The 23,572-nt window shown below is 39.8% G+C and overlaps 4 protein-coding genes across 6 annotated transcripts; 3 read left to right on the top strand and 1 right to left on the bottom strand.

Moving 5' to 3' along the window:
- Nucleotides 1-64: 64 nt before the first annotated feature.
- Nucleotides 65-23,428, bottom strand: LOC109600138 (nuclear pore complex protein Nup98-Nup96). Of its 2 annotated transcripts, XM_049968459.1 has the most exons (13): nucleotides 23,307-23,428; nucleotides 6,742-6,834; nucleotides 6,454-6,666; nucleotides 6,192-6,401; nucleotides 5,784-5,972; nucleotides 5,296-5,724; nucleotides 4,805-5,080; nucleotides 4,611-4,749; nucleotides 4,332-4,557; nucleotides 3,363-4,061; nucleotides 2,941-3,297; nucleotides 2,277-2,867; nucleotides 65-1,837 (listed from the first exon to the last, which is right to left on the bottom strand). In XM_049968459.1, the coding sequence occupies exons 2-13, from the start codon at nucleotides 6,788-6,790 to the stop codon at nucleotides 188-190; spliced, it is 5,028 nt and encodes a 1,675-aa protein (XP_049824416.1). In that variant the 5' UTR covers nucleotides 6,791-6,834; nucleotides 23,307-23,428; the 3' UTR covers nucleotides 65-187. The 2 variants fall into 2 exon arrangements, with proteins under 2 accessions (XP_049824416.1, XP_049824415.1); XM_049968458.1 differs by lacking the exon at nucleotides 23,307-23,428 and having other exon boundaries at nucleotides 6,742-6,922.
- LOC109600173 (oxysterol-binding protein 1) lies at nucleotides 7,912-13,163 on the top strand. Of its 2 annotated transcripts, XM_020016261.2 has the most exons (9): nucleotides 7,912-8,107; nucleotides 8,343-8,402; nucleotides 8,941-9,129; nucleotides 9,413-9,680; nucleotides 9,741-9,909; nucleotides 10,815-10,993; nucleotides 11,225-11,532; nucleotides 11,627-12,507; nucleotides 12,561-13,163. In XM_020016261.2, exons 1-9 carry the CDS (start codon nucleotides 7,962-7,964, stop codon nucleotides 12,701-12,703), a joined length of 2,343 nt encoding a protein of 780 aa, XP_019871820.2. In that variant the 5' UTR covers nucleotides 7,912-7,961; the 3' UTR covers nucleotides 12,704-13,163. The 2 variants fall into 2 exon arrangements, with proteins under 2 accessions (XP_019871820.2, XP_019871821.2); XM_020016262.2 differs by lacking the exon at nucleotides 8,343-8,402 and having other exon boundaries at nucleotides 7,913-8,107.
- On the top strand, nucleotides 13,987-20,039 carry LOC109600176 (14-3-3 protein epsilon). The gene is made up of 4 exons (XM_020016264.2): nucleotides 13,987-14,558; nucleotides 17,639-17,949; nucleotides 18,014-18,353; nucleotides 18,416-20,039. Exons 1-4 carry the CDS (start codon nucleotides 14,495-14,497, stop codon nucleotides 18,469-18,471), a joined length of 771 nt encoding a protein of 256 aa, XP_019871823.1. The 5' UTR covers nucleotides 13,987-14,494; the 3' UTR covers nucleotides 18,472-20,039.
- Nucleotides 20,690-23,206, top strand: LOC109600174 (zinc finger protein 25). The gene is made up of 7 exons (XM_020016263.2): nucleotides 20,690-21,017; nucleotides 21,071-21,202; nucleotides 21,255-22,003; nucleotides 22,061-22,285; nucleotides 22,352-22,511; nucleotides 22,567-22,864; nucleotides 22,917-23,206. Exons 1-7 carry the CDS (start codon nucleotides 20,868-20,870, stop codon nucleotides 23,132-23,134), a joined length of 1,932 nt encoding a protein of 643 aa, XP_019871822.2. The 5' UTR covers nucleotides 20,690-20,867; the 3' UTR covers nucleotides 23,135-23,206.
- Nucleotides 23,429-23,572: the final 144 nt, after the last annotated feature.

The raw sequence follows: 23,572 nt of genomic DNA, 5'->3' as shown, positions 1-23,572 counted from the left end.
AATCGTTTAATATTTTAAAATATCCCAAACATTAAATGTAAGAAATACAAACACATTTCCCAAATATATTTTAATCACAATTTTATTGTATCCAAAACAATTACAATACAAATACAAGATAATAATTAATAATAATAAAAATCACTTAAAACAAACATTATGTACAAATATAATAAGATAAATCACATTACTCGGCGTTGATCAGATGGAACACCTCGTTCTGTTTGAAATCGGGCGGCATAACGAGACCCTCGATGAAATTAATGTACGGCGAACTCGTCAGTCCGCCCTTGTGTTTCCAGAGTTCCTTGTAAATAGACGCGCAGCGTTTCGACATTTCGGCAACGCACAGTTTCTGTTGTTCCGTTTTCAATGGGAAGAAACACAATCGTTCGGTGATCGAGTGTAATTTCGCCTGCAACTTGAACAGTTCGTCCGGCCTAATCGTTATCGAGTCGTTCTGGAGGTCCAGGAAATCGTTCACGAGACCCGATTCGTGTTTCCATCTGAGGATTTCGGAAGAACCGGGTCTGATTTGGGTGACGAGCAGTTTTATGGCGTCATACTGTTCGTTGATGAACAGACCGGGGAGGATGTGTTCGACGAATATGTCGTTGGCTTGTATGTAGTTTTTGGCTTTGGCGAAATGATTAAAGGCTTCGAAATATCGTCCTAGGTATAAAGTTTTTTCACCCTTAATCACGTGTATCCATTCTGGTGGGATCTTCATGTTGTTAACCAAGTTATTTTGAACATCTAAAGATATTTTATCAGTTTCTGGTGACAAGTTCCTGTCTAAAATCTTAGTTATTAACATCTTTTTAGTTTTATTGTCTTCAATATATAACAGTACGAATATTGCCCACTCCCATTTACCCATACTCTCCAATTGATTAGAAAAGCTGGTACAAAATTTAACCTTCTCCCCAGCTTCAATAAGGCCAACATCTAAGCTCAGGAACAACTGCATCAACAACCAACTTAATCTATAATCTAGAGGATCATTCGTGTGAGTAGCAGGATTTAAACAGCTACTCAGGCGATGAATATTCGACTTGTACAGCAACAAAATATGATACAGGACATCAAAAGTTCGATCTTCCGTATAGTGTTTAATGTAAGGAGGCGACGGCTTCTCCGCATACCCCACTTCATCGAAGGCACGTCGATACATTTCAATCGCCGATTCGATTTGTGCCCCATTTTGTACGATATACCACAAATGCATGGCGAAGGCACGTTTCCAATCCACATCCTTGAATATATTAACTTCGTTTTTAGAGGGAATCCCTGCGAGTAACAAGTAGATTCTCTTCATCTCATCGGTAATATGGTTGGCGGCAAGACTCTCGTACCAAGTGTGCACCTGTTCCTGCAACAACACCTTGGATTTATCACCGAAACTGAGCTGCGACACCAACAAACTCAATTGAGGAAATCTGTTTTCCATGCACAAGTCAGCGGCACGTTGTATATTAAAAACAGACAGGAGATTGAAAACGGCACGGGCCTTTTCGTCGACGTTCAACAGGGCGACGCTCTTGTCGTATTCCTCAAAAGTTTTCGTGTTGTTCTTCAGCCACTCGGTGAGCAAGTGGCGACGGTGATGAGGACTATTTTCGCCAGGTCCCCAAAGAGCTACGCACAAGGTCCAAATGCTTGATAGGTAACAGGATTCAGGGCTTTGATTGTGGTTTTGGGCGAGACGTTCGAATATTTCGGTTTGTTTTAGGAGGTACGTATTAGATTTCAGTATTTTGAACGTTGGGATTTGTTCTCTACTCAATTCGTAGGAACTCTCTTGCAGCACCACCTTTAGGGAGTCCACCAGACATTCCTAAAAAACAATTATTGAAAACATTTATCTTACTAACGTGACCACTTTTAGGTATTTCTAAGGAAATTTGACATTTTTATAAACTATAGATTTATATAGAATTAAAATCCTTTTATATTATATCAAGTAAAAAAATCAAAATATGCTTTATTTAATTTATTTGTATGTATATACTCTCTAATTAGACTTAAAATAACTAATTAATAGTTAATTATAATATTTCCTTAAATTATCAGATAAAAATATTCACTCACTTCCAATAAGAATAAGTTTATAGATTATATGAATATAAACATTTCTTAATTAATTACTTGTAGTAGGTTAAGTAATATTTTATAAAATATCGCTTAATTATCTACTTAAGATTATTACTAACAGTTAATAATATTTAAAATTAACAAATTTCCTTTTAAATTTGCACAACCACAATGAAACTTACATTGAGCAACCTTCGACGTGGAAACTCCTGAAAATCTAATTCAGCAAAATCTAATTTCAACCCATCAGCAACCTTATAAAAACCAAATCCTTTATTCCATCCAACTTTGAAACTCTTCCCCTTAAAAACAGCCACATCCATGTAACTTTTGTTGGGAATTTTCGCTTCGATTTCTAACCCGGCGAAATTCTTCACTTCGTAAACCTTCGGCCTTCGCACCACCTTAGTCTTGACCGGCACCACAGCCTCCTCCTCCACAATCTCGTCCAAAAGAACGCGAGGTGGCATCTCTTCGGGCAAATCCAGGTATTGACGCATGATGGAGACGTGCGAGGACGCATCTGACGACTGATCGTCGTCGGCGAACAGGGTGCTCTTCATCACTTGCACGTTGCGTGCGTTTTTGTACGACTGCGACGTAGAGTAACGATGAAAGTCGGGTATTTCGGTCGGTATGTGATGGTAGTTGTCGTCGTCCATGTCTACCAGCATCGACTGCCGGAGCACGTCGTCTTCGGCGTCGTCTCCCACTTCCACGTCGAATATGTCTTCGTCCAGGCCGTATTTGGTCACCTCTTGTTGTTGGAATGGCTGAAACAAAATTTTCATTTATATTTCACATTATGAATTAGTGGTAATAAATAATTTTATTCTTCAGACTTACAACATCATCACCAGCTTTTTTCCTTTCAAACAAGGCCAATTCTTTACTTTTAACCAGCGGGTCTTTCGCAGGTTTCTTAATTAAAACCTGCGAGGGTTTCTTAGCGTTTTCGCTACTGTCTTCTTCGTCGTCGCTGTCATTAAAACCGTATTTAGAAAAGTGTTCGACTTTAAAAACCCAAGAACCACTCTCCGGTCTATAATCGACGAATTTCGCATTCTTTTTGACGGTCACTTTGCGTAGTTTCTCCGAAAAATTCATCTGTATTAATTCGGCGACGTCTTTGATCATTTCATCGGTTCCCACACGTTTAGGATACACATTGTCCAGAGTAACTTGTGCTCTTCTGTTTAAACCCTAAAAACAAACAATCAAGTAATTCATTCGTAACGCAACTGAAAACCATTAATATAAATGTATACCTGTCCAACTGGAGGTTTTTTACTCTCGTCTGGATAAACGTTGATTTCTCTGTAACGAAACTGGACGAACTGATCCAGATCCAAGCCAGCCACGTCCATTTCATCAGAATAGTGGACGTTCCCGTATCCCCGTCGTCCCACGGTGAAACCTTTGACCATGCAGCTCCCGTTTTCGTCCACGTACTGCGCCAACTCGTCCAGAGTGGGCAGGGTGTAATATTCGGGACGGGTACATATTATGCCGGTCGGATGGCGCTGCTTGTCGGACGGTGATGAGACATGGGCGTGATCACCACGCGACATCAAATCGGATTGTTCGTGGATGTCCGCCTCGGTTTCATCGCGACGCACCGATGTATTAATCGATAAGGATCTGTTGTTGCCTAACGATGCGTTTGATTTGTTAGGCGTGTCGTCGACGCCGGTGCAGTCGAAGTTCAGGCGGAGCGAGGGCTTTTTTTCGCCGCCTCTCGGCAATAAATCTCCACGTTCCTTGGGTGTTTCGATGGACGTTTGCAAGGCGGATTTGTTGGTTTCCGGCGAGAGTAAAATGCTGAATAGATCTTCTCTGGATTGTTGGGGGGTGGTCTCGTCGTGGTCCTTGGGTTTGATGACGAGTCGACGCACTGAGGTTTTGATGTAGTCTTGGTTGGCGGCGTTGTCCGAAACTGGGCTGCGGATTCCCTCAAAGAGGCTATCCTGAAAACACAAAAATTGGAGGAAATGTGTAATTAAACAACCACATTTTAATCATTACATAAAAAGGCTGGAAATATATAATCCATCATAGTGTATACTATAGTGATACGGATAATTTCATGAAAATATCTCAAGATATATAAATATTTTGCAGCTCAAAAATTTGACAGTTTGTTATAAGCAAACAAAAAGATGAGATTGTCATTGTTTCTGTAATTGTCACGGTTACTGAAAAGTTTGAAAATGAATATTTTCCAAATAAGTACACACCTTGCGCATTTTCGGGATGACTTTCAACCTAGTGCCGTGCGACATGTCAACCTTCTTGGAAGAATCAAGTAACGACTTCAATTCGGCTGGATTCGTGGTGACCACTGGTGCGTTCGGATTCGCCCTCGGCTTTGGTTCCAGTCCTGCCAAATGGGGAGCCTCTCCAAACGCATCCGACGTCAACAGAGCCAAATTACCGCTAGTATTGTGATTCTGAGGGAACAACCTGAATACATAATAAAATTATTTAGCGAAACATGATATTACTGAAAAACCTACGAATCAGTTTGGGCGGGTTGTCCAATGTTGAAGCCGCTAGTGGAGTTGTTGAAGAGTCCCGTGGTCCCGGTATTACCGAATAAACCTCCACCTTCCGTCTTTGCTATGTTACCAAACAATCCCGTTGTTTGTTGGGGTGCTGAAAACAATTTTATTTAACACAAAAAATACAACAATGTGACAAATAAACTAACCACCAAAAGTTGAGCCACTGAAACCGGTATTCAGACCTGTGCCAAAGGAAGATTTACCCAAGTTCGAGAATGTATTTTGTTGCGGTTGGCCGAAAGTATTGTTTGTCACTCCAAAACCGGTTGTCGAAGTGTTGGTGGCGCCGAACAATGGTTTATTTGCAGTGAACAAGGAATTTGAAGTTGGTGCCGCTGCCGGTTGTGAACTGAGACCGAAACCAGTCGTTTGTCCCAATGTACCGAATCCTGTCGTCGGTTGTGCCGGTTTTCCAAACATTCCTGTAAAAATTTACGTTAAAAAGTACTTAACAAACAAATTTTTTATAGCACAAAAATCGAATGGTAATATTATCGAAATTTTATCTTTTGCGTATAATTTACTTCCTTTGACAGGTTAATGACAGAGAATTAAAACGGCGGGAAATATATGGTTTTCACCAATCAAGTCACCATATTTTAAAATACTAATTTATACATTAAAAAAGTTTACCAACCAGTGTTTTGTGTTTGATTCGCTGTGTTCCCGAAGAGGCTAGTACCGGTTCCGAAACCGGTGGAGGGCTGCGAGGTGGTCGTGCCGAAAACGGAGGCGGTGCCAAACGGTTTGTTTTGCTGCGTACCACCAAACGGATTGGCGTTCTGCGCAGTGGCGCCGAAGCCTCCGAAACCGGTGGTCGTGGTGCTGCTGGCTGGTGTTCCGAAACTGGTCGGTTTCCCGAACAGCGACGAACCCATCTGATTTTGTTGCGCACCCATGCCGAAAGCGGTCGACGGCTGGCCGAAAGTCGAGGTCGGCTGCCCAAAAACGGACGACGTCTGTCCAAAGGTCGATTTGTTTTGGTCGGGCTGACCAAATAGGCTGGGCGTTGAGGATGGCGTGGCGCCAAACGGGGTGGTGCCATAACTCGTGCCTTGTTGAGGTCCTACGACAAACAATAGGATTATAATAGTTACAAATGGTGATGGTTAAGTTAATTAATACCTTTTCTGTTAGCTTGGTAATCTTCCCATCTCAATTCCTCAAATGATTTTCCTTCATACTCTTTCATGCATGTGATACTATGATGTTTGGTGTTAATGGATTGAGCATTGCCGTTTTTCATCATTGTGTCAGTTCCAGTTACAGGATTGAACTTTATCGTCGTTCCCATTTGTTGTTGTCCACCGAAACCTGCGTGAAACATGATATATCTTTATCTGTTCAAGCAAAAACACGTCATAGTTAATATGGATAAGATGAATTGCTTTTTATAACAAAAACGCCCAATAGTGCAATATAAAATATAATAATATTTATTCATAAGTTTGTTTGTTCCTCATGAAAAAATTTAAAAAGCTGAAACTTGCAGTTTTTTTTAAGTATAATCTGATAAAATAAAATAAATCTTACCACTAGTTCCACTGCCAAATAAATTGTTGCTCTGTGGCTGAAACAGATTTGAACCTCCAGTATTTTGATTTTGTTGTCCAAACAATCCCGGTTGTGTTTGGTTCTGCCCAAAACCAAACCCAGCTGGTTTCTGCTGTTGTCCAAAACCCCCGCCGGACGAATTGAACAGCCCCCCTGAACTCTGTTGTTGTCCAAACAATCCTGTGGAACCTAAATAAAAACCATCAACATCAACACCCCCAACACATCACGAGATCCTTACCAAATCCAGACTGTGTGGTGGGCGCCGCCCCAAAAGACGTATTCGCATTTTGAAACAGACTAGGCTGTTGCTGGCCAGAGAACAAGCTATTGTTTTGGGGTTGGCCGAATGTAGAGGTGGTGGCCGCACCGAAACCGGTGGCCGGTTTGCCGAACATGCTTTGTTGGTTCTGGCCAAAGGGGTTCGCGTTCGTCTGCGTGTTCGAACCGAAACCTACAAGACGAAACGGCACAATTGTTTGTTTGTACGAGAGCACGATGGGATAGAGGGAATTTTATGTGTACTCACCGAATGTGTTGGAGGTCGAGGCTCCGAACGTTGGTTTGTTGCCGAACATTTTTCGTTAGGCGTTAGACCGCGCCTTTTTCCGTCTCACAGGCACTAAAAACTGTTAATTTTTCGACTTTTTCGAAACAAGAACACACATAAAAACGTTGTTTTTCCGGGAGAAACACATTTGACTTGATGCAGCCTGACTTACCGACTATTTATACTTAAGTTGTCATTTTAACAGGTGGCGCAATATTATTACCACAGAACACCCATTATTACTTATTATTGCAACTTTATTCACATATTTTCCAATATATATTCGTATATATTATTATTAATAATTGTATTGTTATACATGTCAGAATTAACTAACTGTTAAATTAGTCGTCAGTCTAAAATTTAAACTGTTATTATGGTTGAAAGTTCAAATAATAGATGGCGCTCGATTTTATGCCTAATTATAATGTCGCCCTTGGTTCTCTATAATATTGTAATAAAAGCTATTAAAATAATACGACCTAAATAATTTTTAACTAATAAAAAATATGAAACATACAAGTAATATAAATAAAACATTATTGTGCAATTTTCTTAAATATGTTGCAATGTCATCGTTTTTAGAGGGCACTGTTTTCCATTTTGAAATATAGTGCAACATTGTTCAAATATTTATATTTAATTTTGTTTTAGTTAAATTAAATTTCAAACATAATTTCTATACCTATTAAATATATTACAGTACAATAATAAGTAAATTTTTTGGATGGTAATACAAGCATTAATTTGTATAGAAATAAATAATAAATTATATAAAATAATATTGTTAAAGATTATTTACTTCAGTGATTTGTAATAAACGTTTAAATATCATAATCGTTTAGTATATGACGTCCAATTAGAAATAACAATGAGCAATCTATATTTATTAATATCTATGGTAAATGTTAGTTCCAAAATAAATATGCTTAAATAAATAAAACTACACAAATAAAATAAAATGTATTACAACTCCCAGTTAGAAAAGGACATGTAGTTGTGATATAACATGAACAGTGATAAAATCAACCCTCGCATTTCCAAAAAATTGAATAATAAACTTTAAACGTCATCACTTACACAGATGTCGCCACCATTGTCGTCGTGTTGTTTCGCCAATTGTCACTTACGTCACTGGCACAATATGGTGTCGCAGTGACAACAGTTCAACAGTGAATACCCGAAAAATACACGCAAGAATGGGCGACACTGGATCCAACAAATCGACAACCGCCCCACAGAACGAGCCCGCCATGAAGGGCTGGCTGTTCAAGTGGACAAATTATCTGAAAGGCTACCAGAGACGATGGTTCGTCTTGCAGAACGGACACCTTAGCTATTACAGGTAAACCCGAATCATTTTTTTTTTGTTGTAAATTTCGTTTGTTGCGGGGGTCACTCATAACCGTAGTGCACTTGATGAAACAACTTGGCCCATATGTATGATTTTGTGCAGTAGATATTTGGTAGTAGAGTTCATGTTTGATTTACACTTTTTTGTTGGTGGGTGCTTCGCCCGTTTTATTTTGTTTCCCGTTTTCATTCACAACGAATTGTTTTTGTTCTCGGTTTTGTGTCAGGGCCGAAAACACGGGCGGTGTGCCCACGTTGTCTATTAGAAGGCGCCGCAGGTTCAGAGGGTGAGTACAATATTTTTATTTTAACAATTACTGTGTTTTTCTACATTTGAATTGTGCCAAGTTGTTTCATTAATCGAAACTATCGATAATGATAATTATTCGATAGTTTATCGGTTAGATAATTGTTAGAGAATAATAAACGCACAATGAATTGTTTATTATGAACAATTACAAGTGAACAAAGTGCGAATGAATGCAATTAACGTATGTTGCGTGTGAGGAAAACGTTTAAACACTTTGCTGTGTGTTGCCAAATTGGTTTATAAATAACACAGGAATTTTTACTCCATACGTATTCATTTAATGTTTATATATTTTATTGTTTTTTTTATTTGTTCTAGCTGGTGACTAATATAAGATAACAATAAGATAATGTGTACATTTTTCAATAATAAATTAATACCCTTTCATCATAAACATTGTTATAATATTAATAATGACATCATCTAATGAGAAACAATGATTTCTCAATAACAAACAATTAAAATTGAATTGTTTCTTATCATTAATTAATTGCAAATTTTTCGTTTTATTATAGAAACCAGGCGGAAATGGTGCACACTTGTCGTGGCAGCATCTCCCTTCACGGCGCCCTTATTTACACGGTGGACGCTAGCACGTTCGTAATATCCAACGGTGGTACACAAACTTTTCACATACGAGCCGCCTCCGAGGTCGAACGACAATCATGGGTCACCGCATTAGAATTAGCCAAAGCTAAAGCTATGTAAGTTTGGGTCGACTCTTAAGGAGAGTCTTCGAAGCCGAAATTGGGGTTTCAATTTAATGCAACAAAATTAAATTCTAGATTTTTTTTAATTTAAAGAGCAATTTGTTTATCTCGTTGGTGGGTTTTAGGGATGGATCTGATGACTATGGTTTTAATGTTTTTTTATAACTTGTATAATAATTTGTACAAAATGTGTAACCAAAATGTTGATTTAACGAGTTACTTCGTCGGAATGGAATTTTCAAAGCAACAATCTAAGTTAGATTCTTTCAATTAACAGCAGAAACATGGAATCGGAAGAGGACGACGACGAGGCGGACGAAGGTAGCGGCAACGTGGAGGATTGGTCCAGCGTCGTACGCAAACTGGAGGCGCAGCTCAACGATTTACAAACGTGCAGCGACCTGATTCACAAACACTGGAAATGTCTGGTCAAACCACTGAACGAGATCGAAACAAATTCTGATCCCGAAACCATACAGGGCAAGGGGAAGGAGATCGGCGAACGTGCCACGCTTTTCCGCATCTCCACCAACGCCATGATCAATGTAAATTACTCTTTGCTTGGTAATGTGAGCGACTTTATTTATTGTTTTGTGCGTTTTAAGGCTTGCGCCGAGTATTTGAAGACGGCACAAACGCACGGGCACAAGTGGGTGCGTTTGCTGCAGCACGAGCGGGAGCAACGGCAACGATTGCAGGAAATGGTCGAGACGTTGGCAACGCAACATTCGAAACTGGAACAGGCGGCCAACGCTCACACACAACGTCCAGCCAGTAAGTTTTATTTAATATTCATAATTTAAAATTAATAGCGGGAGTTAGAAACATTGAACATAGATGTCGCCCTTGACCTATTGATTGTTGTTTTTATTAAGGGTTTGTAAATAAATACAGAAATCTATAATCGATAATGGAGTTATTGGAAACTGTGACAACAGATGTCACTACTAGCTACCGGACTATTTTGCTTATTTTTTACAATTTTTAAACATTACCAACTTTTAATATACAATTAGTTTTAATTATTCGTGCTGACACATGGAATAATCATTCATAAACACATTTTGAAGGTTACATATAATGGAAAAGTAGAAATAAAATGGTGGCCGTAAACAGATTAATAAAACCGATTTCGCCTCCGCAAAATCTAAACAAAAACAGTTAATTTCGGCGATGAACGAATTTCGATCAGATTTCTCCCACGCATCGATGAAACGACCTTGAGTGATTTTCACTTTCGATCGCAGTAGTATTTTTGTTTGCATTAAATTATGTGATAGTTTATTATGATTATGAAAAAGTCATCTCAGCTGGAAGAACAAGAACAGGGGTTGAAACGTAAGTAACATAACCTTCACTGCACGAAGTGATTTTCCGATGTAAATTAAATTGACGACGTCGCGAATCGCGTGTGCATAAATATTAATAACGTGTTCAGTGGTGATTTGTGCTGTTTATTATCGCCAAATCAGTTTGCTTTGTTGTCTAGTCGTGCCATAACCTCAAACGTATTGTCAAAGTGTCGAAACGTCAAAATTCTTAGTGAATAATGCTGCACAAATATCTGTGCAGACTGAAAAAAAACTAGTGCGAGCCTCCCCTAAACGCCCCGAATGTAATCTAACAAAAAAAAAAACACTCAGCGGTTTATTTAAAAGTATTTGTGCGTTATGTTATAGTTAGCGCCAGCGAGAACGAGGAGGAGGACGAGAATGAGTTCTACGACGCGGTAGCGGAGGGCGGGGGCACGCCGAACACCGGAACCGATGGTTTCACCCTCAACATACCCACCGGCGGACACAGAAGGAACAGCTCAGACAGTTCCAGTGAAACTGAAGACACACAAGAAACCAAACAGGTGTAGATCTTACATAGTTCACATCAGACAATTAAAATTCCTTTAGGTCATTTAAATAATCTTAATAGTGTTCCTGTTTTAGTCACTTAAACAATACATACTTTAGATGTATGATAAATGTCTCACTGATATAAAGTCTAATTAGTTGTTATAGTACCAAACAATATACTAGTTGAGCTGAGCCGTTGCAATTTAGTAGTGGCATAATTAAAGAAACATCGCTAATTTTAGGTAGTGGTCGTCACGAATAAAGTTACGTCTGATCAGCAGTCAAGTGGGGTGAAAACTATGGGCGAATCGACGGCCGTGGTTGCGACCAGTTTATCAACAGCAACGACCCCCACCAATCGGAAGCAACGTCGCACCCGCGTTCCCGACAAACCCAACTACCCGCTCAGCTTGTGGAGCATAATGAAGAACTGCATTGGCAAAGATCTAAGCAAAATTCCGATGCCGGTCAATTTCAACGAACCACTGTCGATGTTGCAACGAATTGCCGAGGATTTCGAGTATTCAGAACTGCTGGATCAAGCTGCAAAGTACGTTTTATGTTTGATCTTGAATTTAGCTTCAACAATGACCTTCAAAAAAGGTCCATGTTTCTTAGATTAAAGTGAATTTTAATAATTTCAGATGTGCAGACGCTTGCGAACAGCTGGCGTACGTCGCGGCGTACACGATCTCCTCTTATTCGACCACCAGCACCCGGTCGGGCAAGCCATTCAACCCTCTGCTAGGAGAAACCTACGAGTTCGACCGCACCGACGACATGGGTTGGCGCTTGATCAGCGAACAAGTGTCCCATCATCCGCCCATGTTGGCACAGCACTGCGAGGGTCGCGGCTGGCGTTGCTGGCAAGAGTTCACCATGACGAGCAAGTTCCGCGGCAAGTATCTGCAGATCGTGCCGCTGGGCATTGCGCACGTCGAGTTCACGGCGACGGGCAATCGGTACACGTGGCGCAAAGTCACCACCACCGTTCACAACATAATCGTGGGCAAGTTGTGGGTGGACCAGCACGGCGACATGGAGATAACAGGTCGCGGTGGGGCCAGCGGCATAAAGTGCCACCTCAAATTCATCCCCTACTCGTACTTTTCGCGCGACACGCAAAGACGCGTCAAGGGCGTGGTTCTGGACAAGAGCGACCACGTGAAATGGGTAATAAACGGCACGTGGGACGATCACGTCGAAATCGGGCCGGTGATTGGCAACGTGAAAAGTCAAAGTTCCTCTACGTCGATCTACGAAACGGGCACGTCCCAGTTGGTGTGGAAACGACGACTTCCGCCGCCCGAAAGCGAGAAGTTCTACAACTTCACCATAATGGCCTGTCAGCTGAACGAGCCGGAAGACGGCGTGGCGCCGACCGATTCACGGCGACGACCTGATCAACGGTTGATGGAGGAGGGCCTGTGGAACGAGGCGAACGAGGAGAAGGTCCGCATTGAAGAAAAACAGCGGGCCGTCCGTCGGGCACGCGAGGCTGCTGCCGAAGAAGCCGCAGCTGAGGGTAAGCCTGGTTAATAGTTCTAAACGTTCGAATGTTGATCGATGTGTTTTCAGGTACTCCGTTCGAGCCGTACAAACCCGTCTGGTTCGAGCAGCAGCGCGACGAAGAAACGGACGTGGTCACACACGTGTACACCGGCAAATACTGGGAGGCGAAAGCCAAACAGGATTGGAGCATGTGCCCGGACATTTTTTAAATGTGTTGTTTTTAATCGTGTACAAGGGCAACGTCCGTACGGTGTTTTTGGTCCTTTTTTTTACGCTATTCATGTATATATTAGAGGCGATTTTAATATGGATAATAAATCAATTAATCTGTATATATAAGAGGTATCGTAATTGTTTTCTTTCTATTCAATTTGTTTTTCGGTATGGAGGGTGAGGTGATTAATTTGTGGACACCCTTGTACATAGCTTTCCTGATATGTGATAATGTAAATAAAGGTACATTGAGAATGTTACTCTTCTCTATATTGTTTGTCGGGTTCACACACACACACACACACACTATTTGTTTTAATTACTGAAAATATAATATTGATAAATTTAATCATTAATCGTATAAATTATGAATCTAATTTAAATTGTTGTATATATTGTAATAATGTATGCTTCTTTGCGGATTTTAAGTAGGATAAAATACATTTTATAAGGCAATTTTGTTGTTTTATTTCCTAATGCTTCCTTGAAAAAACTACAAACAAATTAAAAAATATTTATAACAATCAATCAGTTTGTTATTGTCATTTATGGTAATGCTAGTTTTCATAAAATTTTAAAAATTAATTTGTACGTTCACCTTAAATAATATTTATTATGAACGTTAAAAACTGAAAGAGGTAAGGAAACGAAATTTTATAATATAGAGAATGCGTCCATTTTACAAAAACTACTAAAAAATTGAAAATTTTACCTTTGATTATCTGTAATGTGAACTTTGAGGGTTTCTTCTGAATGAAATATTTACCATTCTATTTATTATTGTTCTGTTCATTAGTACAACAGTTTTCATAATTTTGTGTGTGAAAGTGATTGATTAATTTACACAGAAAAAACTAAAATTTAATGTTGTGGAAACCATAGAAACATTGCCTGTTTATTTATTATAATTTATGTGCAACATTTTAATATTATTTGTCTGTTCAAATTTAACTACTAAATATATCTCAATTAGATATGAAAATCTGATGTGTATGAGTGCATTTATTTATATTGAATTAGTTAAGTTAAAAAGAGTTGAGTGTAATGTGGGTTGCCTTTCCAACTAGAATATAAGCATAATTTATAATTATAAAAGGGCGGTAAATGATTCACAATCTTGTTAGATATTAGAAAATTAGTAAAATACGGTACCTATGATTTTGAATCGAATTCAATGCATCATCTTAGTCGCCTATAAGCGGACGAAACATTTATTTGTTTATCATTATCTATGACTACCTGAAAAATGCTTTTAACATCTAGTTAATTATTTTCGATCGGCAACAGTGAGTTTAGGAGAATTTTGGAAGAAACGGATCAATTATCTTGGACAGAGCATCCCCGCCGGATTGTGTATCAAAAAAAATCCCGCATCGACAGGAGTAAGAGTAAAAAAAAGGAATAATATAAGAAAAAGGTCGATCAACCGCAATTGTTTTACGGTGCGATATGTTTGCAGCGTTATAGCAACGGATCTGTTTACCCCGGTCGCAAACCTCAAAAATCCCAGTCGCACAGAGAGAGAGGCGAGTCGGCGTCCCGGCTCCGTGTTGGTTCGAAAGTCCCGCGTCGCGCATCCGCACCGCGCCACCCGCACATCCCCACCCCATTTGTAAGGACGGCGGGCGCGGCCATATTGTGGGCCGTTTTGGATACGCTTTTGGACCGGTGTTGGCGTCAAGTGCCCCGCGATCTAACCGTGCTCGAGATCTGAACCAAGAGTGTGCGTGCGTGTGCCGACCACAGCAGCTGCCCCAGAGCTTTCGTTATCCAGCGACATCGCCGCAATGTCTGAGCGCGAGGACAACGTCTACAAGGCCAAGCTGGCCGAACAGGCCGAGCGATACGATGGTGAGTTTATTTTCCGGGTGAGGCGCCCCCCGGGCCCGGGGCCACCGAGAGGGGGCCCGCCGCCGTCCGTTTCGCCATCGATTTTGCCGCCGGGACGACGACAAAATGTCGGTCGGGCGGCGGATACCGCCCGCTCAATCTCGGTCGCTCCGGTGCGAATAATCGATCGGTTGTTGGGCACACGTCGAAAATTTGACGCGGAACGTCCATGTTGGACGGCGGCACTTCTTTTTTTTGCGCCGCACCGCGCGTTCCCGACGACGCCTTTGCGATTTCGATTTTTCTTTTGTTGTCGGCGTCGCAAGGTACTTCTTTGCGAGTCCGTGAAAATTACGGTCGAAATTGTTGTTGACGTTTTGTTTCGGTTTTTTGACAGTTGATTTGTTTGTTTTTGTTTTTTGTCGATTTATTGGGCTATTTTCCACGGTCCAAATCGGTTGCCGATAAAATATCAACAATTTTGAATATGTCGCATTCAATACCATTCGGATTTTGAACGGGATATGTTAATTTTTTAGTAAGAACAGTGCGAAAATGACAGTTGTTAATGTTAAATAACTGCAAGTGGTGCCAACTTGGATTTTAAAAGCGGCCGCATTATTGATTATTTTGACATTTGCACTGTTTTTAGGTTAATTTGCTCATTTAACCACTCGACTTGTTTGTTTTGCGAAACGTTATACAAATTATTTATTATTATTATCATGGTGTTGTTTTAATTCAAAATACTCTATTCTATTTATTATCATCAATAAATATAACAATTGTAAAATTATTTATTTTTAGGTCACTAATGAAATATTTCAGTTGTTAATTGATTGTTAAAATATTTACTAATATGTATTATATATATTAATATGTTTAGAAATTATTTTATAATTAGTTTACATTTTTTACAATGTTTTGTTAATTAATTAATGTGGTATGTTGCTTTACAACCTTTTACAATTTATAACCAATGTGAGATACTGAAATTTAGATAAAATTTTATAAAAATATTCCAATTTTTACAGATAAAACTTTAAAAAGGGAATTTCTTCTTGAAAATATTTGTTTTTGGGGTTTTACTTGTCAAAAGTAGAATACAAATCAATTGTCTAATGTTTTTTCTATTAACACTGAAATTTAATTCATTTTATTCTCGATCGCCTTGATGTAGATGTTTCTATGAAATATAAAACCTGGAAGAGATAGAAAGTTGATAGTTTCACCAATTGATTCTACACTGAAATATTTGTATACAAGTTTAAGATATGACTTATTTTATTCTTGACCTCTGTGTATTTTAAACTTTGGAGTGATAGAACCTAGAAGTCAAAATTTCATAAATTTTTCTAATAAATTGAATTGATTTGAAAGAAAACATTTTACTGTGGTTTATTATACTTTTGATCTGTTTATTTTAAGTTTTATTAAAACTAGAAGATATATAAAGTTTCCACTTTTACTAGTCGATTCCACACTATTTTTTCTATTACCACTTTCGTTTTAAAGTTTGGACGATATTCTTCCCAAAAGTAGAGAAAATGGAAAATTGAAAGTTCCCCTAATCGATTCTTCCTTAGTTCCTCCACTAACACAGACATTTCCATGTATTTTTATAAATAGAAGTCATTAAAAATTTAAGTATGATTTTACACTTAAAATGTACTTGTTTCAATTGTAAATTTTAACAAATTAAACTAAACGTATGAAAACGTATTATGAAATGTGTATTTGTCGAGTAATTCAAATAGAATTTTAATCGAAACAATTGCGTTATAAAGTTAACGATTTAATAATTTAAATGTATTGCTTGAAACTGAAAAGAAATTTGTTTTATTATTAATAAATCGTTATCAATAAATATCATGTTATCAGATTATCAATATTTACACAAGACTTAATTATTTTAATGGTTGTGCAGGCTTTCCTTAAAATTTCCAACGCATCGAACGAGGAAAAGTCGTCACAAACGAACCATTTAAATTGAATCTTTGTTCTCGGGATCTGTTGTCACATCCGGAAACGTTCAATAACCGTTTCCTGATGTGACAAAAATCGACCGGAAATCGAAACGAAAACCCATTGCGCAATCCACGGCATATTGTAGAAGCGTGTTGTGTGCACGTATGTTAATTGTCCGTGACACGGTTTTAACGTGTAATTAATATTAAATTTTTCGCCCCCGTTTTCCCGTTTCGGGGCTGGACTTGTTGAACGGTTTCGCGGATTTGCGGCGGCGACGACGACGACGGCGACGGCGACGGCGAAAACGACGCCGCACGAAACTCGTGAACCGCGGGTTGACGGGGGTTGGCGGGGGTTGAAGGCGGAGGGAGGGGGTAGGTTTTGAGCGCGGGATCGATAGACGGGTTGTGAATCTCGGTCCTGGCGAGAAGCGGTTTTCGAGTCTCTCTTTCTCTCCCTCGTTCTCTTCTCTCCTTTCTTTATTTCCGTTCCCGTTCTGTCCCCTGTGATCCTTGGGGATCTTTCTGCATTTGTCACCGTCATTGCGAACGTTTAATAAATAAATAAATAATATTAAAATAAATACTTTTTAAAACATTTGGCTTGTACGATTTCACCATTGATTTTTTGGCCACGACACGAAAACGTGAATCAACTGCTTAATGTTCGTTTTGCACAACGAACTCTTTGTGCGAAGCCGTCGTAAAAATGTGATTAAACAAATACACGATTCACTTCCTCCGACCTGAGTCACCGTTCGAAAGTGCGATTATTATTGAATCATCGTTTTAAACACTTTTTTTATTTTGGTCCACGCTTCGTTAGGCGAACCAACCAACCAACCCAAGGGGGAACAAGGATTCCCCATCGGCCGGCCGCACGCTATTTATATCCTCACAAACGGATTTTGCCGTTTATGTGCCCTTCTTTCACCGTTCTCTTGTAACTTTTGTTTTTTATTCGATCTGCTCGTTTGTATAGTACAAACTGTGTCGCGGCGCACCACTTGTTGAATCGGCGGCAGATGATAATTTCTTTTTTGTATGCTCCACTTCCGACGGCTCCGAAATCGATCGACACGACGACCCATAAGAAAATGAAATGTGAAATTAAAAATCAACTTTTTGTAGAAATGGTCGAGGCCATGAAGAAGGTGGCCAAACTCGACCTGGAACTGACCGTCGAAGAGCGTAACCTGCTGTCGGTCGCCTACAAGAACGTGATCGGGGCGAGACGCGCCTCGTGGCGCATCATCTCCTCCATCGAGCAAAAGGAGGAGTCGAAAGGTACGGACGACAAGTTGGAAATGATCCGCCAGTACCGCAGCCAGGTCGAGAAGGAGCTGCGCGACATCTGCTCCGACATCCTCAGCGTGCTCGACAACCACCTGATCCCGAGCGCCTCCACCGGCGAATCCAAAGTGTTCTACTACAAAATGAAGGTGGGTGGCAACAATTCCGGTAGAGTGTTGACAGGTTGACAGGTTGACAGAGAAATGTTTGCAGGGCGACTACCACAGATATCTGGCCGAGTTCGCGACGGGCAACGATCGCAAGGACGCCGCCGAACACTCGCTGGTCGCGTACAAGGCGGCGAGCGACATCGCCATGTCCGATCTGCCGCCCACCCATCCCATACGTCTCGGTCTGGCCCTCAACTTCTCCGTGTTCTACTACGAGATCCTGAACAGTCCCGACCGCGCCTGTCGACTGGCCAAGGCGGCGTTCGACGACGCCATCGCCGAACTGGACACGCTGTCGGAGGAGAGCTACAAGGACAGCACGCTGATCATGCAGCTGCTCAGGGACAATCTGACGCTGTGGACCAACGACATGCAAGGCGACGGTACTACCTCCATCGACCGCATTCGTTAACCGCTATTTAATCGGCCACGTTCCTTGTTGCAGGTGAGGCGGAGCCGAAGGAGCAGCTCCAGGATGTGGAGGACCAGGACGTGTCATAACTTTAGAGCGGGTGTGGCGCGCCTCCAACGCAAAGTCGGCAATATAATTAATAATTCAAATAATTATTAATAACGGACAATTTCTTGATAAGTGCTGTGTAGTGCCCGAGGGTCTCCAAAAATACAACACACAACAACAAAAATTAACTTACAAAAAAAATACATAATAATAATAATAATCACACTCACACCACAATATACAACACAACAAAACAAAACAAAACAAAACAAACCACTCACACACATACTCTACTAACTCATAATCTAAAAAAAATTATAACGTATTAAGGCTCCCAAATTCGTTCACATCATTTCCGGGGATCCCGACGGTGTCGTCGGGGTCGGGGGCGGGGCCGCCTCCAACTAGTCCCCACCCCCAAACTCATTTGCAAACACCCTACACTACTACAACCATTCTCTCTACAGGAAAACAAACATATACATTACATACCGTATTATTATTATTATGACGATTATAATTATTATTGATTAGCGGTAAAACTCTTGTGTCTCTTGCGTGTTTGGCGTGCGTGCGAGCGACTGGTGTGAGAGTGAGAGCGAGTGTGCGAGGTGCGAATGCGTTTTTTTTTTTTGCGAGTGCGAGTGCGTATTTTGCGGGCGGACTTTCGGTTGTTTAGGGCCCCGCCCCACACACCCCCTTATTACCCTCCCCCAATTACTTTCGGCATGGATGTTAACTAGATGCGCTTTAGGGTACGTTCATCAGTGACTGTTGTATTATTTACGTTTACTTTTCTTTGTAATAAAATTGCCGGTGTTTTAATTTTTGTACTACTTTATTATTAACTGATTAAATGTTACCAGTTTAATTATAATTGGCAGCACTTCAACCAACATTGTATTATTATTATTATTATTATTATTATTATTTTTTGATTGATATGTGGAACACGTTGACCAATTTCCAGAAACACCTCGAGCCGTTTAATTAATTCATTTTTTATGTATATTTAAAAAATAAAAGTGATCGGAGTGCATAAAATATGCAGATGAGCAATGAACGCATATTTGTCGTACAAGTTATCATTCCGTTTTTCCGTTTGTTCTGATCATTTTTTTTCTAAATAGTATTCGTTCAGTTTTTGTACTTAAGAAAAGAGGAAGAGTAGCGCTTGTCTCGCCTGCGCGTCGAACATGGCCCACAGCAATAATCGCCTTTCGTATCGCCACTTCGTTCCGACAAGACAATCCTCCGGCGAATGTGTATCGACAGTTTTCCAAACGCCCAACTCCTCCGTTTGCAGATGATTCGCCGTGCAGGCCGGACAACATCACTTAACGCTGTGTTTTTAAAAGTATATTTTTTTAATTTATTGTGGACTCTCGACGCCGCCACTTCAGAGAATCTGGTTTGTGTCGAAGTGTTTTACGCGAGGACGGGAAAAAGGAGTGAAAATTAAAAATCTGGCGATTCTCTGGAGTTCAGGCGTCTGGGAGTTTTTCATTTCCACAAGTTGTATTTTGCATTTTGCGAATGAATGTAAATCAGTGCTATGTAGGTTGATATAAAAAAATTGATGTATTATTATAAAATTATTTAAAGTTTAGACTTTTTTTTCTATTTCAAACCACATTCATCTCTTTCCATCCTCCTCCTAGTCGTTCCATTTATTTATTTAAATACATTTATATTTTATTTATTACAATTAGTTCAAATTCAATTTTATTAAAAAATTCTAAAACATTAAGTGTCTATGTTCTCAGTAAATGTTCATTTATTCCTAAACGTTAATCACAATTTAAGTTATTCAATTTCACTTCGATAGACTAGAACCTATTTGCGTCGTTCGGTATGCGAAGTTCTCCGCCAAAGATTCTATTTCGCCGAATCTGGCGCTTTTATCGCAGCGCCATCTCCAAATAGAGAGACGTTCTCCGGTGCTGTTGGCAAGTCGACCACAAATTCTGGCTAGTGGCGCCATCTAGTTCTATTAAGCCCAACCTTCAGTTTGAAATTTACAGACACAGATAATATAGTGCCTTATGGATATCGTCCCAAATGGTTATCGACATAAAATCTGTATTTTTTATCGCCAAGTTGGATGTAATTCAACTAGAGGCTCCATCATACTCTTCAATTGTTAATAATTCCAAAATTTTAATTAGTTATGGGTTACGTAGATGGCACCAATCCATCATTTGAGGCTGAATAAGTTATAACTTATTACAGAAAATTTATTGAAACTTAATAAAGAAATCGTATATTAATATATATATATATATATATATTTTAATTCCCTCTTGACAAATTAAAATTAAATCCACAAAATACAATATACAATATAATGATACATGTTCCTGTAATCCAAAATCACGACAGGGAATCAGATCAATCAGTTTGTAAACAAACGTAAAGGTTAGGATCCGCCTAATAAATGTCAAAAATGAATACTCGTGAAATTGTAAATTTAACTGAAACATGCAGAGCATGTTTAATAAAAAGGCCTGTAATGAAAAATTTATTTTATGTTGCGGAAGAAAACGTAAACTTGTTAGAAAAATTATGCAACATTAACACATTTGAAGTCGGTAAAAATTAAATGGTCTCAAGCACATTATTGTATGTAAACTGTTTCAGATTTCCTTAAACGATAATTTGCCTTGTTACTTATGTAACTCATGCGAAATAAAACTGGAAATTGCTTATGAATTCAAGCAACAATGCGAGAAATCAGATCACTTAATCCAACATTGTTTGGCAACTAACAATGTAAGTTTTGCGTTAAAATTACACAATATTAAATCAAAGATAATAATTACAGCCAATAGAAGTTGATCTCGAACCAACTAAGTTACAATTTGAAACGTCTTTGTCTGAAATAACTGTGGAGCCGTCCGAAATAATTGACGCCACCGAAATCACCGAGATAATCGAAACAGCCGACGTCGCAGATGAGCCGGGCCTGAAAAAAATCAGAAAGTTCCCCAAAGATGACGTTTTAAAAGCAATCAAAGAAACTCGTGAGGAATTTACGCAACCCCGTCGCTGTATCCTGTGTGAATTCATTGGAGCAAACCGCAAAAATTTAAGTGTTCACATGTCCAATCAACATCCAGACGCCAAGCAGATCTGGTGCTATTTTTGCAATGAACAATTTGAGGACCTTCCACAACACAATGCAGATCTGCACAATGGTAAAAAGTGCAAGTTTTGCGACAAGAAATTCAAAGAAACCAGTCATCTAATTGACCACCTGTATTATCACTCAGATGTAAGGCAATACAAGTGTTCAGTGTGCTTGCAACCTTTCGCCTCAGCCAGCACGTTGAGGCACCACGAGAATACGCACGCAGAAAAACTATACGAGTGCCCCGATTGTCCGGAGGTGTTCAGACGCAAAGTGCATTTAAAAATGCATTCCATGGCACATAGTTTTAACTGTGTGCACTGTAAGAAGGATTTTCCTGACAAGAAAATGTATGAGGAGCACAAATGTGCCAAAGGTGCGCCTGTCACCCATGAAGAAGACACTGACTTGCAAGATCTGGATGAGGTTGATCTCATTAACATGTAACTGTTTCAAAAGGTATTAAATAATTCAGTAAATTAACTAGGTGGCTGTTGTAGGGAAACAAATATAGAAGTATGTAAAAAATGCAACATTCCCGTCGATAATCTTCCCATTCACACCTTGCAGTGTCACGAAAATGAAACGAAAAACAATCACTTACAAATGAAGTGCAATAAATGCAACAAACTGGTGAAGAATATGAATAAGCATGAGCAGAAATATCATACAGGACAATTGCTGGTTAAAAAACACTTGTGCACGTATTGCGTCAAAAGATTCAGGTGTTACGACTTGTATTTTACACGAATTTCTACTATACGTAATTAATTAATGTTTCTTTTACATAGAACGGCTGGAAGACTGACGGTACACACAAGAACCCACACAGGGTTTTGCCCTTACAAGTGCCAGCATTGCGACAAGGCGTTCAGCACTCTATCTCATCGGAAAACACACGAACGCACGCACACTGGAGAAAAACCGCACGTCTGTAACATATGTCACAAGGTAATATGTTTAAAATCAACCGCCGACAGCTTACAAACTAGTTTTTCGTCCTCAGGGCTTTGCACAACAAAGCGTACTAGCCACCCACATGCGCATCCACACCGGACGTCCAGAACAATGTCCGATGTGTCCACAAAAATTCTGCAGACCGTCCGAATTGAAGGTGCACATGCGCAGACACACAGGGGAGAGACCGTTCAAATGCGACCAATGCGACATGGCCTTTGTGTCGGTCAGTAATTTGTCCGACCATCGGAAAAGCCATTCGGACGTTCGGGCGTTTCAATGCAGGTTCTGCGACAAGAGTTTCAAAAAAAACTCCACACTAAAAGGACATTTAAAGGTCCACTCAGGTACCGTTGTTGATGAATCGTATTTGGGATGATATTATTGTTTTATTTATAGCTGACAAGCCGTACAAGTGTGAACATTGTTCCTTTGCGTGTCGTAACAAGTACGGCATTACATTGCACATGTTTAATATACATGGAGAAGGGAAGTACAAGTGTGAGTTTTGTACTGTGCAGTTTTGTAAGAACGAAGATCTACAAATGCATTTGGAGTCTCAGCACAAAAGTCAAGTGTGTATGGACGACACATCTACTGTCACTTTACATTTTTAGTGTGGTCTTTGTTGTTATTTTTCTGTTGAACTGTTTATTACGTCTGTGATTTTAATAAATGTTTTATCTCTAGTCATGTTATTTCTGAAGATTTGGTATTTGGTTAAATGAGTAAAAAAGAGTACACCAATTATGTAACTGTTTAAAAAATTGTAATAAAAAAGACACCTACCTTGAAAATCCATGGTACATCCATCCAATATATGCATTAGGACACGCACCACTGAATTAATTATAGGGTTGAACACAGCATATCTACCCGACCGACCGACCGACCGACCGACCGACCGACCGACCGACCGACCGACCGACCGACCGACCGACCGATCCATACGCGGTTCGATAATAGACTGATTGGATTTATGACGCGGCTCAGACGGTTTACCCTATACAGTGCGTCTGGTAGATGTCGAGGATGATTTAATCACATGCGCCCCG

The sequence above is a fragment of the Aethina tumida genome, chromosome 6, assembly GCF_024364675.1.
Source record: "Aethina tumida isolate Nest 87 chromosome 6, icAetTumi1.1, whole genome shotgun sequence".
NCBI lineage: Eukaryota > Metazoa > Arthropoda > Insecta > Coleoptera > Nitidulidae > Aethina > Aethina tumida.
The sequence above is the reverse complement of the archived record's forward strand: the minus strand, read 5'-3'. Positions and strand labels throughout refer to the sequence as shown.